Source organism: Mastigoproctus giganteus, chromosome 13 (genome assembly GCF_048544385.1).
Source record: "Mastigoproctus giganteus isolate SK-2022 chromosome 13, ASM4854438v1, whole genome shotgun sequence".
In the NCBI taxonomy this organism is placed as follows: Eukaryota; Metazoa; Arthropoda; class Arachnida; order Uropygi; family Thelyphonidae; genus Mastigoproctus; species Mastigoproctus giganteus.
This window is the reverse complement of record NC_143587.1, coordinates 49,303,902-49,320,902: the sequence shown is the minus strand read 5'-3', so window position 1 is coordinate 49,320,902 and position 17,001 is coordinate 49,303,902. Positions and strand designations below refer to the sequence as shown.

The window sequence follows — 17,001 nt, the reverse complement described above, 5'->3', positions numbered from 1 at the left end:
CGACTCCAGGGGCCTTTTCAATGAATTTTTATTTTGTTTATTAAATTTTATTTTCATTTTCATTTATTTCAGTAACAAATTTTATACTTAATTTTATTTATGTTTATGCTTTTTACCCTTTGGCTTGTGGTTTACATCTGAAATGAAGATGTGTTGCTGTTTTGCTTGCAATCCTGGCTGTTGGCACCTGATGGGAGGCCAGTTTTGTAAGTTGTATGGTAGCATCTTTATTTTATATTTTGTAATTATATATTTCTTATTATGCATATATTATTAGTGATCTCTACTCTCTATCTCCCTCACTTTCTTTAATTTTTTTTAATTGCTTTATATATATTGCGTATATACTTTGAAAAAGGTTAAGCAGTTGGTAAAACTGGCTGGAGACAAATTTTATAAGCGGCCATCCTTTGAATGTGACAAAATCAAAAATGAGTTTCCACAAGGCAACATATATCGAGTGTCCTGATTGTGGGGGATGTTATGTGGGGAAAACGAAACGCAATCTTTACTTAAGGCACTCTTTACTGATGAGAGTAGATTCAATCTCAGCAACGATTCTCAATGTCAGCTAATCTGGCGAGAGGTTGGCAAACGGTATCACCCCACAAACATCATTGAAAGGGATCGATATGGCGGTCGAGGTGTTCTTGTCTGGGGAGGCATTATCTTGGATGGACATACACAACTCCAGATACTGGAAGGCAGTACTGTAACCGGTGCACACTATTGTACTGAGGTAATCTTTCCCCATGTGTGTTTATCAGACAAAATAATAGCATTTGTGCTATTATTTTGTCTGATATTAATGATAATATTGAAGGTATGACAAGTGCAATGTCTAAACTTGCTGATGGTAGAAGCTTGAAGGGTGATTGACAATAGTAATCAGAATATGCTACTTCAAAATGACATAGATAAATTATTCAGATGATCTGAAAACAGTTAAAATTCAGTCTTGGTATATGCAAAGTTCTGTACTTCGGTAAATTGTTTCCTGAAAAACAGGTATTTACATGGGACGGGACTATGTTGAGGTTTTTAAGCTTTAAAAGGACTAAGTAAACTAAATGCTAGGAGATATTATCTCTCTCCCTCTCTCTCTCCATTCACACAACTAGAAGGCAAGTGTTTTTTAGTTAAAACATAATTGCAAACTAGATACACGTATAAGGAAATTTTTATTTTTATCCAAACTGCCACCTAATTTTGTGGAGCCAGAGAAAGTTTGTATAAATTTAAAGAAGGGTTGTTGGATAAACACCTGGATGAAAATACAAGGGCAATCAGAAAATCCTTGAAAACAAAAACTATTGTACTTATAGGGATGGGAGATAAATCCTCTTCAAACTAGACTCCTTCCACATGTACACACTTTTTTTGCACTGTTCCTTTTAGTGCTAGAATTGCAAAAAGCTGCTTCATTGCATTTTATTTAATTGTTTCCAGTTCTGTAAAATGAAGGGAATTTTTTAACTGGTGAAAATGGTAGCTGTCTTGCTTCTCACTTGTAGAATACTTTTTTTTTTTTTTTTTTTAACACAGAAAACAGATTTTGTTTTTGCTTCAGTAGTGTTGGAATGAACTTGGCTGTGACATATATCATTTCTAAATGGCCTGATGTGCCATAAGAAATGTTTTCCTCTTCACCATTTCAAGGATAATCAGGCTTCTATCATTTTACACTAAATTACATGACTTAGCTACTGGTTCAAGCTTTCTGCTGGCTGAAGAGCTTTCAGATGTCTTTAAAATATCAGTTAGAATGCTCATTATTACAGAACTGCTCAAACACATGCACAACTTATTGTCACATCTCCATATGCTAGTTGGATCAGTTGATAAATTTCAGTCACCAGTTTTCCATTTCTCATGCAATATTTAATGCACACATTTTTCTGTACTCTTGAACATGTTTAAACGAGACATATCACAAAAGTGCCTTAAAATGCTGAGCACAAATTACTGAAACAATGGAATGAGCAGTAAACATGCCTGGATATATAGTAACTTCTCAGGCAATGGTAATTGAAGCACTTCCCCCTCCCCCATGGTATTCTGTCTTGATATATTTTGATCAGGCCTTGAAAGTGACAGGATAATGAGGAGTTTGATTTTTTAAGACTGATACTTTATAAGCTTCATTTCCTTGCATCACCCTTTACCTCTTCTGATAGGTAGATTGTTGAAACAAATAATATTCAGCTTTTCAGCTAATTTGTTTCCCTAATTACATGACTGTCATCTGTAAGTAATTCATGCAGCTGCATTGCAGGAGTCTAGCTAGCTTATTTATTGTGCAGTGAAGTAAGTAATGCAAATAAAATCTGTAATTAAGCATATACTATATTTAATTTGTTATATTAAGCATTTATGGCTTAAATTTATAACCAGTGATGTCACTTAATTTTCAGTCTTGATATTTTAAACTGAAAATACTGGTTTTATGCATTCTAAAGCCAAAGTTTGGAGACAAACATTATATTGAATATTAGATTGTTGAAACACATTACCAATTAAGTTAATGAAAGTAGAGCCGGTGTAAGTTTAAAACTTGTTAGATAGATACCTAGATGAAACCAGTTCAATTTTTTTTTTTAAGGCTGACATTGAATAATTGTGGCTTCCTTGCATCAGTTTTCCTTCATTAATACCAATACTAAATACAAAGGGTACTAGGAAAGTTTTGCAATATGACGCAAGAATGAATCACAGGAAGCTGCTTGTTGCTGCATGTTGAGACATGTTCATACGTGCATAGTAGCCGCCACGCCAAGTCGATGGGCTCAGTTATTCATTAGTAGTGAGAGTGTAAAGTGCTTGCGATGGCATCGTGGTCACGAAATGAGATAAGGACAGTTTTGCGGTATAATTTTGTGCGTGGTTTAACCATAGACCAGTGCTTAGAAGAAATGACTCTTGCACTAGATGATGATTGTCCACATCGTACAACGATATTCAGGTGGTATAGAGAATTCCAAAGGGGAAATTTCACTCTGGAGGATTCTGAGAGGCCGGGAAGGCCACGAACGTCAGTTACGGAGGAAAACGTTACTGCTGTGAGGAAAATGCTTGACGAAAACAGGCGAGTGACCTACCAACAGATAGAGGATACTTTGGGCCTAAATGCACCATCAATTCGTTCGATTCTGCAAGATCATTTGCACGTGAAGAAACTTTGTTCTCTCTGGGTGCCGCATCAACTGACTGAAAAGCAGATGACACGACGTGTGACTTGGTGCCGGGAGATGTTAAAAAAGTTTGATAAGGGACAATCTCGGTATGTGAACAACATCGTGACAGGTGACGAGACTTGGCTGTACTATTACGATCTGCCGACCAAGGCTCAAAACAAAGTTTGGGTCTTTGATGATGACGATACACCCGTAATTGTCAGAAAATCCCGATCTGTAAAGAAGAAAATGATAGCTGTATTTTTCAAATCGAGTGGAATTGTGGAACGTGTCGTTTTGGACACGCAGAAGACAATCACAGCTAAGTGGTATACTGAACAATGCCTGCCTAAAGTCATTGGATCTATGAAGAACCTGCAGCCAAAGTCAAGAATGGACACCTGGTACCTCCATCACGATAATGCTGCAGCTCACCGCGCCAAAGCCTGCACCGAATATTTGACCACGACAGGACTGAAACTTCTCGAGCACCCTCCCTACAGTTCAGACCTTGCTCCCTGCGACTTTGCACTGTTCCCGCATGTGAAAATGAAGCTAAAAGGGAGGCAGTTTTCCAGTGATGAGGACCTTCTACGGGCTTGGGACAACGAGTGTGCTTTACTCCCTAGTGAAACTTGGCAGAACTGGTTTAAAGATTGGTTTCGGAGGATGGAGAGGTGTATTGAATGTAGAGGAAATTACTTTGAAAAAATTAAATAAACAAAGCTGTATTGCAAAACTTTCCTAGTACCCTTTGTATACAATTATGTATGAATAGAAATTTATTGATTTAGAATTTGGAAAAGAATATTATAACATACAGTGGAGCTTAGTTGCTTAACTTGAAATATTGGTAATTTTGAATTATTTAATTTGAAGTTTGGATAATTTGAAATAATTTTGATGCCCCTTCATCTTCAAGTTATCCAATTTCTACTGTATTTAAACTTATTGGAAACTACTTTACTTCATTCTTCAGAAACAGTATTAAATTAACTTTAAACAATGAACTGTATTATATACTGAAAAGTAGGATAAAAATCAGTAAAATGGCATTTCTTTTTGAGATTAGCAGTCAAGTCAGTAGACGTGTTCCTCTCCTGCCCCAACAGGTAGTGATTACTTTTTTGTATGTCATATTTTGGCTCCTAGTGTACATGCACACACACCATTGTATTTTTCATCCACTGATGTAGTTCAAAATTTAAAGAAGATGGAAACAAAGTAGACTCAAATACATTAGATTATATTATAGTATGTCTTTCCCAAATTCTGTTCTACATCAGTATATTTCTGTTCAGCTATAATGCAGAGTTATCTTTAATTCTCAGCTTTAGTACCTGCGTTATCTAGGAAAAATGTTTCCTAACTACATATATCAGAAAACATTAGTGCAATGTACAAAGCACAAGTAACTTAAGAACAGTAATTCACCATTTTGTAAAGTTGATTAATACTCATGATATAAAGATATACAGTACTATATTAATATTTTTTGCTTAAAGAGTATTTATTTGAAAAGAAAGGAAAAAAAAAAAAAAGATATCAGTATTTCTTAATTTTCTCTGTTGCCCAATCTGGAAGAGTTTTAACATATTTTTTTAAAATCATTTTTACAGGTTGAAGAGAGTATGAAGAATTTGGAAGATGTAGTTCGAGAAAGAAATCGTGCTTATCATCTGCTTGAAACAGGGGAAACTGGAGAAAGACCTAAGGAGAACTGGGTTAATAGGATAGGAATGCCTTATATGTAATTGCTGTTTTGATTATGTTGTTTTAATATATATATACTTAAAAGTAAGAAAATTTAAGTATACTGAAAGTAAAGTGAAATGCATACAAGATATGATTAAAAGTTTGGGGATTGAACTAATATTTGGGAAACGATGAAGCTTATTAGCTATTTGGATGGATCTCCTTTAGAGTAGTCTCCATGACACTGTATATGCCAATTCCAGAATTGGAATGGCAATGCAGTGTCATGGAGACTGCTCTAAACTTCTGGAAGCATTCCTGATATAGTGAAACCTGTTTTAATAGGTGCTCCTATTAAGTGTCACACTCTGTTAACCTGCAGATTTTTACTGCTATCTTGCTAAATGTTTCTTATGAGCACTTCTATTAAGCAGCAAGCAGTGCATTCATTCCCTCTGTCAGCAGATTTAATTCTGTATGTTTTTGAAAGGTTTTACATCGTCGTTAGGAAATAATGATACCATAAGATAAAAATATAAATGATGATACTGTTAAGTACTAAAAATAAACTTTGAAACTGAGTATCTTATAGCAAACACATATCTTATAGTTTCCAAATGAGGTATTGTTTACATAAAGGGGTGAAGTGGAAGTTGTTATTTTTTATTTATTTATTATTTTTTTTTTTTGGCTGATGCTGCATAAGCTTGCTTTCTTGCATCAAATGCCTCTACTAATGCTAATGCTAAACACTAATTTACAGTACAGTGCTATCACAGCAACTATGAATAAGGAATTTGTGCGTGTGACAAATACCATGTGACATCATGTGTTGTATCTCTGTAAGATATTTTTATTTATATGTTTCCTAAAGGAGCAAAGTACTGTAACTGCAACATGCACACCACTTTGCAGTTTGGTACTGTGCAGTGCTGAAAAATGTCCAAGCACCAGTTTTACCTCTAAAAGAAAGAATAGATGTAATTGAATTAAAAAGGAAAGTTATGAGTGCTAAAAATATTGCACTAAAATTTGGTGTCAGCCAAACTCAAATCCAAAAAATATGGACATTTTACTTGAATATTATAAGAATTTGCCTGATAATAGAAAAAGAAAATACAGATCAACATGTAATGAAGAAATTAATAAATTATGTTAAAGTTTTTGTTGACTGTCATGTAAGAAATACCTATAACTAAGCCATCAATCCAAGAAAAGTCTTGAAATTTTGTTTGACTTAAATAAAATGATTATAAAGCTCCCATTGTTATGCTGTTTTAAAAATGGCTTCTGTAATTTTTAAAATAGTATAACATTTTTTTTGGTTGTGACACTGTGGAAGATGGCCAAGTCAATTTGGCAGCTGTTAATGAATTGAAAAACAAAATTGGAGGACATTTGTGCTGGGTATCAGTCTAAAGATATTTATAATTTAGATGAAACAGGTCTTTGTTTTAAATCTGTGCTTAAAAAATCTTTTAAGGTAAAGGAAGAGAAATTACATTGTATAAAACAAAATAAAGAAAGAAGTGCTTTGTGTTGTTTAACCGGTGTTCTTAGTGAAAAAGAAACATTAATAGTTATTGGAAAATATGGCAGAAACAGATATTGTAAAAATGAGTCAGAAAAATAGCCAACATTTTATGAACATAACAATAAGTTATAGATGACAACTGACATATTCCAAAATTGTATTAAAAGCCTTGATGATAAAATGAGGAAAGAAGGTAGGAATGTTTTACTCTTTGTGAATAATGCTTCAGTACATAAAAATTGAAGTATCACATTAGAGCATGTAAAAATTATCTACTTTCCACCTAATTGTACATTCTTGGAACAAGCCATAATACAAGCAATGAAATTAATTTTAGAAGGTAATAATTCTCATATATCTTAAGCCAAATGAACATCAGTAGTGAAATTATTGGACCAGAATTGTTAAAATCCATAAATTTATTGGACACAGATTTTTTGGATAAGCTCTTCTTTGTCAGAAGTTAAAACTGAAAATATTGAAAATTGTTTTCAAAGGTGTGGATTTTAATTTTTACCTAAACTTGATTGATTTGCCAAATGAAAAAATGCCAGAGAAGGCTGTGTTGAACTTTACCAGGAACTGCTTGGCTGCTCAGTACAGTAAGTTTTAAACTTAGAAAAAGGCCCTTTTAACGTGTGAAATGAATATTGTAACCATTAATTGGGACAAATCTGTTATTGAAATCTTATATCAATGTGAGAAAAGTTCATTTACCAGTGACAATGAAGAAGAAATTCAAGAGTTGCTTGAAAATAAACCTCAGTTAGTAAAAAAAATAGAGGCTCTAAAATGTATCAGAAAATTAAAAGAATTCAGTGGTCTTGAGGGTATAGTGAAATTTGTTTAAATTAGCAAATTTTGAAGATTCAATATTAAATGATATGAGAAAAATTCTTAACTAAAATCTTAAAATCATAAATTTTTTTACAAAATAATTGAAAATTTTTAAACTAATAATAATATAATTAAATGTTATTTTGTTTTTTTAATTTAATAAAAATAGCTGAATTAGCAAAATTTGGTTTAACCCTTTATTAAACCACCCATCTTAAGCACCATATTTTTGGCAGTCCCACGAGATGGCTTAATGCAGGTTTTATTGTAGGCTTCTTTTGCAATTACTAATAATTCTGTGAATAATTTCCTCAGTTGTTGTAAATCTGTGTAACAACTGTAATCTTTGAAGTGGACTTTAAAGCTTGGGAAACAGGTGGAGGGAAAAACATATGAAGTTAAATCCAGTGAGTATGGTGGTGGGACACCAAAGTTATGTAGTGTTTTATAAGAAATTTTTGGGTGAAAAGTGCCGAATGTGCAGGGATGTTCCATGGTGCAAGTGCCGGTTAATTGGAGCCCACTATTGTGGCCATTTCCATTTTGTGGTATTTATTCCTGGTTCACCATGCAGGACAAATTCAAAGTGAATAATGCTCTACAAGTCAAAAAATTTAAACGTGATCTTCACATTTGATCAAGATTGTTTTGCTTTTTGGTCTTGGAGAATAGGGAGTCTTCCAATGAGAGAACTGGGCCTTTGTTTTGGGGGCAAAGCCGTTCACCCATGATTCCTCACCATTAATCATAGAAGAAAAAACTGTAGATCAGCAGCATTTGATGCAGATCTGACGTGTGAGAACTTGCCACTCTCTGTTATTATCAGGAAGGATACAAGTCGCAAACTTGGCATGTCCCACAGGAAATACCAATTTTGCTAGCAACTTCTTGGATAATTAAATGTTAATTACATCACGAACACGAGCAGTGTAGCATGGGAGGCCCATTGTGTCCTATCAATGATTTATTGAACATTTGCTTCTAGAAATAGGAAAGTTATTGTCCCACTGTATAAGGCAATTGTAAGAATACACTAAAAAAGACATTGCACTTCTTCAAAAGGTCCAAAGCTGGGCTACACAATTGGTGAGATCCGTAAATGGGTGCCCATATGAGGAAATACTCTAAATATGTCAGCAACAGAGCTTAGCAAGTGGGCAGGATCTGAATTAGGCCTGTAAGTCTCTGAGAGGAGATAGTGAAATGAAAAGGAGAAATTTCTACTGTTATGAATGATTATAAATCTCTTTCCCCATCTGTATCTCAACCTAGGCTAAATCTTTTTCCCTGTATTTGAAAGATTATAAATCATTCAAATTATGGAAAAGAGAAATTTGAGGAAAGAAAAGTAAGTTTTTTTTTAGCCAGCAAGTTATTGGAATAAGTTCTCTGTGGGTAGTCCCCCCCCTCAAAAACCACAAACACAAAATACCAATTGCTTGAGTTTCACCAAGCTGTTCCATTGAATTTGCCCACAGATGGACCACATAATCCAATATATCACCAGTGGATCGACACTGATGGAATCTATAGTAGTGATGGAAGGTTTCGAGATAGTTTAGGAGTTGGCAGTTAATGGGTTGGTCCATTAATTTGGAAAGAATAGAGGTAAGTACAATGGGATGATAATTGGATTGGAAGGACTTGTCACCCTTTTTAAGAACTGGCTGGCTATGAGCAAATTTCCAAGCAGAAGGAAAAAACACTAGTGGAATAAGAAACTGTAAAAAGGCGACACAGAACAGAAGGTGGCTCTTGAGCACAGGTTTTGAGAACAAGTGGAGGAATGCCATCAGTACCTGGAGCTTTCTCAGCATCACGATTGTTCAGAATTCTGGTGTCCTTTTGGTGGAAGCCAACTTTGAGGAGAGCATACTGGAAATAGAATAGCAGGTGGGTTACCAAGATTGATAATACAAGACTTAGAAAAAAAGTAGGATGCTAGTGAGTCAGCATTATTTTTAGCTGAGGAGACAGTATCGCCATCAGGTTTTAACATAGGTTGGAATTACATTCCATTCCATTTATTTGTACACACAATTATTACATATATATGCAATACTTACATGAAGATATATATACAATTTTATATACATTAACATTCTCATTATACACATATGACATTATATTATATTTGACCTCCTGGTGCATTGCATATAGCCGACCGGGCTAGCCGAGTGGGTAAAGTACCTGCCTGGCAACCCAAAGGTCGCGGGTTCGATTCCCGCCTCGGGCTTGGATCAAAGTACTGCAAAAACCTTGGGAGGTGCAATATGGCCACAGAAGCCAATGCGCCAACAACTACCAAATCAAAAAAAAAAAAAAAAAAAGCATTGCATATGTGTATCCCAGAGTCAAGGGTGGCTACTAGGCAAAAGCCCATCTCCACCTAGTTCATCTGTTTTGGCATAGAACCTCAACAAATCTAGCCTAAAAACATGCAAAGTATTTTACCACCACCAATATAAGACAGCTGCTGCCTGGTGCCCTTCTCCAGGCCTGGGTTTACGTTATGTATTTGTGCCGAATGCACAAGTCCCGCACCCACCGGATGTACTGCAATTACCAGTGGGTGTCGACAAGTGAATTATTAGTGGAGAACTTCCACAAATTATCCTCACTACTACCGAGAAACAGTAATTATTATATTAAACAGATATACAATACTTTTTTTAAAAATGCTCAGAGTCTCTGAATTCCTGAGAACTAAGAAAACAATATATAACATACAATGGACAATTAACAACACTGTCTAGTCTGTCCGCTGGAACTTTCAAGCCTGTCGACAAGCACAATGAGATAACTACTAAATGATTCTCATAAACCTTGTGTTTCACAGAAACCATTCTTTATAATAACAATTGACATAAATGAATGCAACATTAATTAACATAAATCAACACAATAACAATTAACTTAAATCTTCTGTTTCACCTAAACCTTTTATCTTTTGATCATTAGTGAGGTCAATTCCCAGAAGAAGCTGAAGTTCTTAGCTGAGTCCTCAATATGAAAACTGTTCTTGAGAAGGTTTGCAGAGCAGTAAAGTTATCATGGTCTTCAACTAAGATATTTGCATTATTCTCCAATAAATTTGGAACCGCAGACATTAAATCCACTCTAGGTTGAGAGTACAATGGACAGTTCAGAAGTATATGAATCCACGTTTCATATTCCCCACATGTGCAGTACGGATCAGGTTCCAGACCACACTCAAATAACTTATCCCAGAGGGTCCCGTGCCCTGTTAGCAGATAAGAAGTTGTCATAGAAGGCCTAAACCACGAAATAACTCCAGTTGTTGTTGAGAATTCCACTTGCGCAATATACTTTCTTGTTACAAGTCCAAATTCACTCTCATCCCATCTTTTTTGCCAGACAACAGTAAATTCCTTCCAAAGCCTTTTCTTCTCCCTTTTAAAGTCGCTGGCTGAGTCAGTCGTAATTCCAATCATTGTCTTAGACTGTCTTTGTTTTAGGTAGTATATCAAACCCAGAAAAGCAATATATAAATCTACAGGAATCGTACCGTCAAGTATTTGGAGGGTGTTATTTGAAACAGGCCTTGGAATACAGAGAGAAAAAAGTTACAGCCAATAGCTTTGGCAGGAGTTCAGAATGCTTGACTACCATTTGGACAAAAAGCAAGTGTTCTACTCAGCCTATTCAAAATCAAGTTTGGACTGATTAATAACTGCTTTTCAATTGTTGCAAGTTTTGGTGTAGTTAAAAAATGAACCAGGTAATTTAGATGAAAACCAACTGCAATATGCAACAATCTTATCTTGAACAGCTTTAGCACATTTATTGGAAAACCAAGTGTTAGATAAAGGATGAAATTTTAAGAAATGTGGAATAAAGGATTTTAGGCCTAAATGGTTATCAAATGAACTAATGAGTCTCATGACAGAGAAGAAAAATGCATGGGATGCATATAAATTATCAAGCGACTCAGAAGCCTGTGGCAGATATAAGCTAGTCTGTAATCAGGTCACAAAGGAGGTTAGGCAGGCGAAGGCAGATTACGAGAAATCCTTGGCAAAAGATGCTAAGAAAAACAGCAAGGATTTCTTTACTTATATAAACTCTTAAAGGAAGGGGGTGAATCTGATTGGTCCACTTGACATCGATGGTTCGACTGTTGATGATTCTGCTCAGATAGCAAACAAACTGAATGAGTATTTTGCATCTACATTCACACATGAGGAATTATTAAGGTTTGAAAATGGCAAAAGGTTATCAAATTGTAGCAGGATACTTAATGATTTTGTAATAACTGATAGCAAAGTGGAGGAGAAATTGTTGAAGTTAAACATAAGAAAAGCACCTGGGGTGGATGGGATCTATCCAGTTATATTAAAGGAGGTGGCAAAGCAACTAAGCAAACCCTTAGCCATAATTATGAGAGCATCCTTGGACTCAGGGGAGGTTTCCATGGACTGGAGATGTGCAAATGTGTCCCCAATTCACAAAGGGGGATCGTAGGGTGATGCCAGTAATTACAGACCAGTTAGTTTAACTTCTGTTCCGCGTAAAATAATGGAGTCACTGGTTAAAGATGCATTGCAGGATCATCTAGACAAGACTGCAGCAATAATTCTGACAAATTTGATAGGATATTATGATGTGGTTACAAAGGAACTGGATACAAAAAATAATTTTGATATCATATATTTGGATTTCAGGAAAGCTTTTGACACTGTTGCACATGGAAGACTATTGTACAAATTGGAGCAGAATGGTATTAAGGGTAAGTTGCCACAATGGATAAAAGGATGGTTAAGTGGGAGAAGACAGAGGGTGGTAATCAGTGGGTGCCGCTCTTCGTGGACTAATGTTATTAGTGGAGTCCCACAGGGTTCGGTGTTGGGTCCACCGTTGTTTTATATATTTATCAGTGATATTGATGAAGGTATATCAGGCTTAATGTCGAAGTTTGCAGATGATACAAAGGTTGGCAGGGTTGTTAATGACAGTAATGGCAGTGTGCTACTGCAACAGGATCTAGATAATTTGGGCAGATGGGCTGAGAAGTGGCAACTGAAGTTTAACCTTGACAAATGCAAAGTACTGCATATGGGTAGAAGTAACCCCAGAGAAACGTACCGTGTGGTACTACACTTAAGGTGGGAGAAAATGAAAAAGACCTGGGAGTAATTGTGCTGTCAGATATGAAGTTTTCTGAGCAATGCAGACAGGCTGCAAGGGCCGGTCATGGGGTTTTGTCAATGATGTATAGAATTTTTGCTAGCAGGGAAAAGGTGATTGTCCCTCTGTATAAGGCAATGGTCAGGCCATGCCTGGAGTACTGCATACAGGTCTGGAGGTCTCATTTTAGGAAGGATGTAGATTTGCTTGAGCGTGTACAGAGAAGGGCAACAAAATTGGTGAAGGGAATGAAGGGATCATCTTACCAGAGAGGTAGGCGCCTCCGTAGCCAGGTGGGAAGGAGCAACAGTGCATCACACACGCTTCTTGATTATACCGTGGTTCGAGCCCGTCACCACCAAATACGGAGGATGCGGAAAGGTCAGGGAATGACCACCGCATATCCCCGAGCAATATGGCCTTAGTTGCTAATGCTCCTAAAAACCAAATAACAACAATAACATCTTACCAGAGAGGCTTAAGTTCTGCAAATTGCAGTGGCTGGAGACTAGGCACCTGCATGGTGATCTGATTGAAGTGTATAAGGCCTTGAATGGGTTGAGTACGCTGAATTCTGATGTGATCCTTCCACTTGTTCAGATTACAAACCTAAGGGGACATAAATTCAAATTAAGAAAGGACAGATGTAGGATAGATGTGCAGAAATTTGCCTTTAGCCAGCAGGTGGTTAATTGCTGGAACAAACTTCCATCTGTCGTTGTGGAAGTTCATAGGTTGAATAAATTTAAGGAGGAACTGGACAGGCATTTGGAGGGAATGGTGTGATTTTTTTTTTTTTTTCTTTGGCTGATGCTGCATAAGCTTACACACTTGCTTTCTTGCATCACATGCCACTACTACTATTTCATCCCTACAAGATTAATTTCACTGATATCAGAAGATTTAAAGCAATAACTGAAGATGAACTGAACAGTAACTGAGCCACTGACCATGTGAAAGTCATGACTCACTACTGCACTGCAATTCCAAGATACAAAGCCAGTCCCTGAACTTTTTAATCTTACCTCATATGTTAGTATTCGTTGAAATATGGGAAGACATTTTTTTTTTCTGTGAGTGGAATGTTTGTGAGTAATATAATTTTTACTATTCCATGCTTCTTTTTTTTAAAACTGATTATTTCAGTATAGTATTCAAAAGATTTTTCCTCTTTTAAGCACATTCACAAATGTGTAAAGTGCTTGTTATCTTCAGTATGTCTGTCTGTCTGTAACCACCTGACTTCCAGTGAAGGGTTTTGTGAAATTTTATATTTAGCTCTTTTAGAACCATTCAGAATTTTCTTAAATTGGACAAAGAATAATATTCCAGTAAGCTAGCTAACTTCAGTCAATTGGTTGAACTGTGTTAGCTTATTGGAAAATCGTTGATTTTACACTCATTTTTTAATGCTTACTTAATCAAGAATAGGCTTATAGAAATTACTTATGTTATTTTTTATAGCCAAACTTCCTCAGTGGCAACAATTAAAGATACAGATTGAAAGTTAACACAGTAATTTAGGAATACTAAAATTGGCATTGATGCCATTCTTATAGATTACCCCCCACCAAAAAAAAAAGATTTAATGAGCTTTATAGACTCTTTCGGGGTATCCACTTATGATGCGAAGAAGCAAGTGTATACAGCTCAGCCATAAAAAAAATAATAAAAATTACCCACTTCGTATACCCATCTCTTCCAATGATTTGTCAGATCCTGCTTTAATTTATTCAAATTACACTCCACAAATGAAACACTTCTTTGACTCCAAGCAAAAGTACATTCCAACAGTCAGTTTTTCTGTAGATGAAGGCAAATCCTTTTCCAGTTTAAGTTTATATCCTGCTGTATGTATCACCTGAGAAAGAGTAAGGAAGCCATCAGCATTTACTTTATTCAGCTCATTTAAAGTCCTAAACACTTCAGTTAGATCTCGTTACCGATATATAGTTTCCAGATTCAGCATAGGCCACACACATGTGCAAATTGGCCTATGAATACACACACACACTTGTACAGACATAATGCACAATGGAACAGTACAGTCTAAGTTACTGATGCTCTTAAAAACCAAAAACAAACAAGATGTGCAATTTACAGAACTTGTCTGTCTTGAGGGGGGGCAAAGTACCCTTTTGTGCCTTCGGCTTTTCTTATTGCTGTTTTCTGCATCTATTCTGACTGGTTTACATCCTTCCTAAAATGTTTCAAACTCTCTATGCAGTATTCAAGATATGGGATAATTGCCTCTGTCTTTGCTGTCAGAATTCCTGTATATCATTGACAGAACCCCCATGAGCTGTCCTAGCATCCTCTGTACTGCTCAGAGAACTTAATGCTAGACTACAATTAAACCTAGGACTTTTCATTCTCAACTATCTTGAGTTTGGTACTACCCAAATGCTATGTTATTCTGGGATTATGCTATCAAAATGCAGTATCTTGCATTTATCAATGTCTTCAATTACATTTTTCAACCCATCTGACTAATTTATCCATGTTTTGTTGAACTAACGTACCCTGCTTACTGTCATTAACCACTCTGCCCTCCTTTGTATCACTGCAAACTTAGTTGTTAAACTTGATACCTGTATTGGTATTCTTAATAAATATTAAAAATAGTAGAAGCCCACTACCACTCCATCAAGATGATACACAAAAAACCTCTCAGACTTTTATGTTCTATCCAAAAGAGGACAACTAGGTTTGCCGACCGGGCTAGCCGAGTGGGTAAAGTACCTGCCCGGCAACCCAAAGGTCGCGGGTTCGATTCCCGCCTCGGGCTTGGATCAAAGTACTGCAAAAACCTTGGGAGGTGCAATATGGCCACAGAAGCCGATGCGCCAATAACTACCAAATCAAAAAAAAAAAAAAAAAAACAACTAGGTTAGTAACTGATATCTTATAACTCTTTTCACTCTTTGTCACTCATTTTTTCTGCTGCATGCTTTTTCTGGAGAGAATTCCAAGGTTTTTCTTATTTATTATTTGTAATTCTATCTCTTTTCTTCATACTGTTCTGAACACATGCCTCAACTAGCCCATATCCTTTTACAGTTGGAGTCCAGACTCACTGAACTAATTTTTGCTTTTCAGAGTTTATTTCCTCTCCGTCTGTTCTTTGGAATAGCCTTCCTTTGCATGTTACTAAAAATCACAATCAGCACAACTTTGATTTCAGTATTAACAAATATCTTTTTGTCTTTTCATCCTTCATCCCACACAGAGTACCACAGGTTCTGATACCTTTCATGTTAGTGTTCATATATTTAAAAAAAAAAAAAAATCGTGAGTTATAACCAAATAGAAAGAGATCTTTTTTTGTTTGGGTGGCTCTCATGTATCCAAGCACCTGAATATATGGTGTGTATTTTAAAAATGGGGTAAGAGGTTTTGATTTTTATCATTAGTTAGCATGTAAATCAATATATAGTATTTTAATAGTTTTGTATGTTTTACAGATATAAAGCAACAGAACATGTAGTTCCACCTGATATGAACCCTAATAGACCAAAGAATTACCACATACTGAGAGATGCCGATGTTGCAGATTTTCATCGAAGGTTGAGGGAAAAAGAGTCAGGTAAGCAGTATCTACAGTGGCGTAAAAGGAGAGGCAAAGTGCGCAGGATCCTACATGCATTCCCGAATGTGGATGAAGAAGCTGTGCAAGAAGAGTATCCTGATGTCAATATTGAACAAATAAAGAAAACTTTAAAATATTGATTACTTTAGAGGAAGTAATACTTTATCATGCTCTTACTGTATAGATAAATAATTTGGCAAAGATTGGTGTCAAGTAAGATAATTTAGACTGCAAATGTTAAAATATTATTGTGAATTACATTAAAGCTTGTGCAAGCTTTGGTATTGGTTTGCAAAAAACCAACCTTAGTTGTGTTTCTTATATATTAACATAGGTTACTACGTAGTCACTTTAATAGAAATGTGATTTTGTTTATTATATACTGTAGACCCTCATGTAACAACTGTGATCTGTTCTAGCAACAGTGGTTGCAATATGTGGACCAGTTGCTATGCTGGTATAGGAATTGCACGTTAAAGCCTTCATCCATTTCCAAAATAGGATCTTTTTAGCCCTAAAACCATATACAGTAAACTCCCATTATTAACACTCCCCCTTATAGTGCTATCCTGCTTTTAACACTTAACACACTTTTCTTCTATTCCCATGTATAAACTACATATTTTTCAACATCTATAACTCTTCTATTTAAAACACTATCCTGTTTATATGCTGTTTTTTCATTTTTTTTTTTTTTTTTTTAAGATTCCAAGAAGGAATAAATCCAGATATATTCCTCCTGAACAAGGAACCCATAGTGCACACGATTTGCGATAGTCAAGATGTTCACGGACAATGGAATGAACACTGCCTATTGAAATGCTAATGCTAATGCTAATATCCAACTCCTTTGCCATTTCTGCGTCTGTCAGTCTTCGATTATTGCGAATCATTTCATCAACCTGCATCATGTCTGCAGTGGTCGACGTTGATGGCCTCCCTTTTCGATCAGCATCCATTAATTCTGTGCGACCACTTTCAAACTGCTGGCACCACTTCACTATGGCTTGTCATGACATTGCATT

At 35.9% G+C, this 17,001-nt stretch overlaps 1 protein-coding gene across 1 annotated transcript in view; it reads left to right on the top strand.

Moving 5' to 3' along the window:
- The window catches only part of mRpL47 (mitochondrial ribosomal protein L47), a 90,949-nt gene extending 74,670 nt beyond the window's left edge, over positions 1–16,279 (top strand). Inside the window, exons 5-6 of the mRNA XM_090387995.1 lie at positions 4,793–4,923; positions 15,852–16,279. Coding sequence (XP_090244121.1) covers positions 4,793–4,923; positions 15,852–16,116 — 396 coding nt within the window. The 3' untranslated portion in view covers positions 16,117–16,279. The remainder of the gene's footprint in view (positions 1–4,792; positions 4,924–15,851) is intronic.
- The last annotated feature ends 722 nt before the right edge of the window (positions 16,280–17,001 follow it).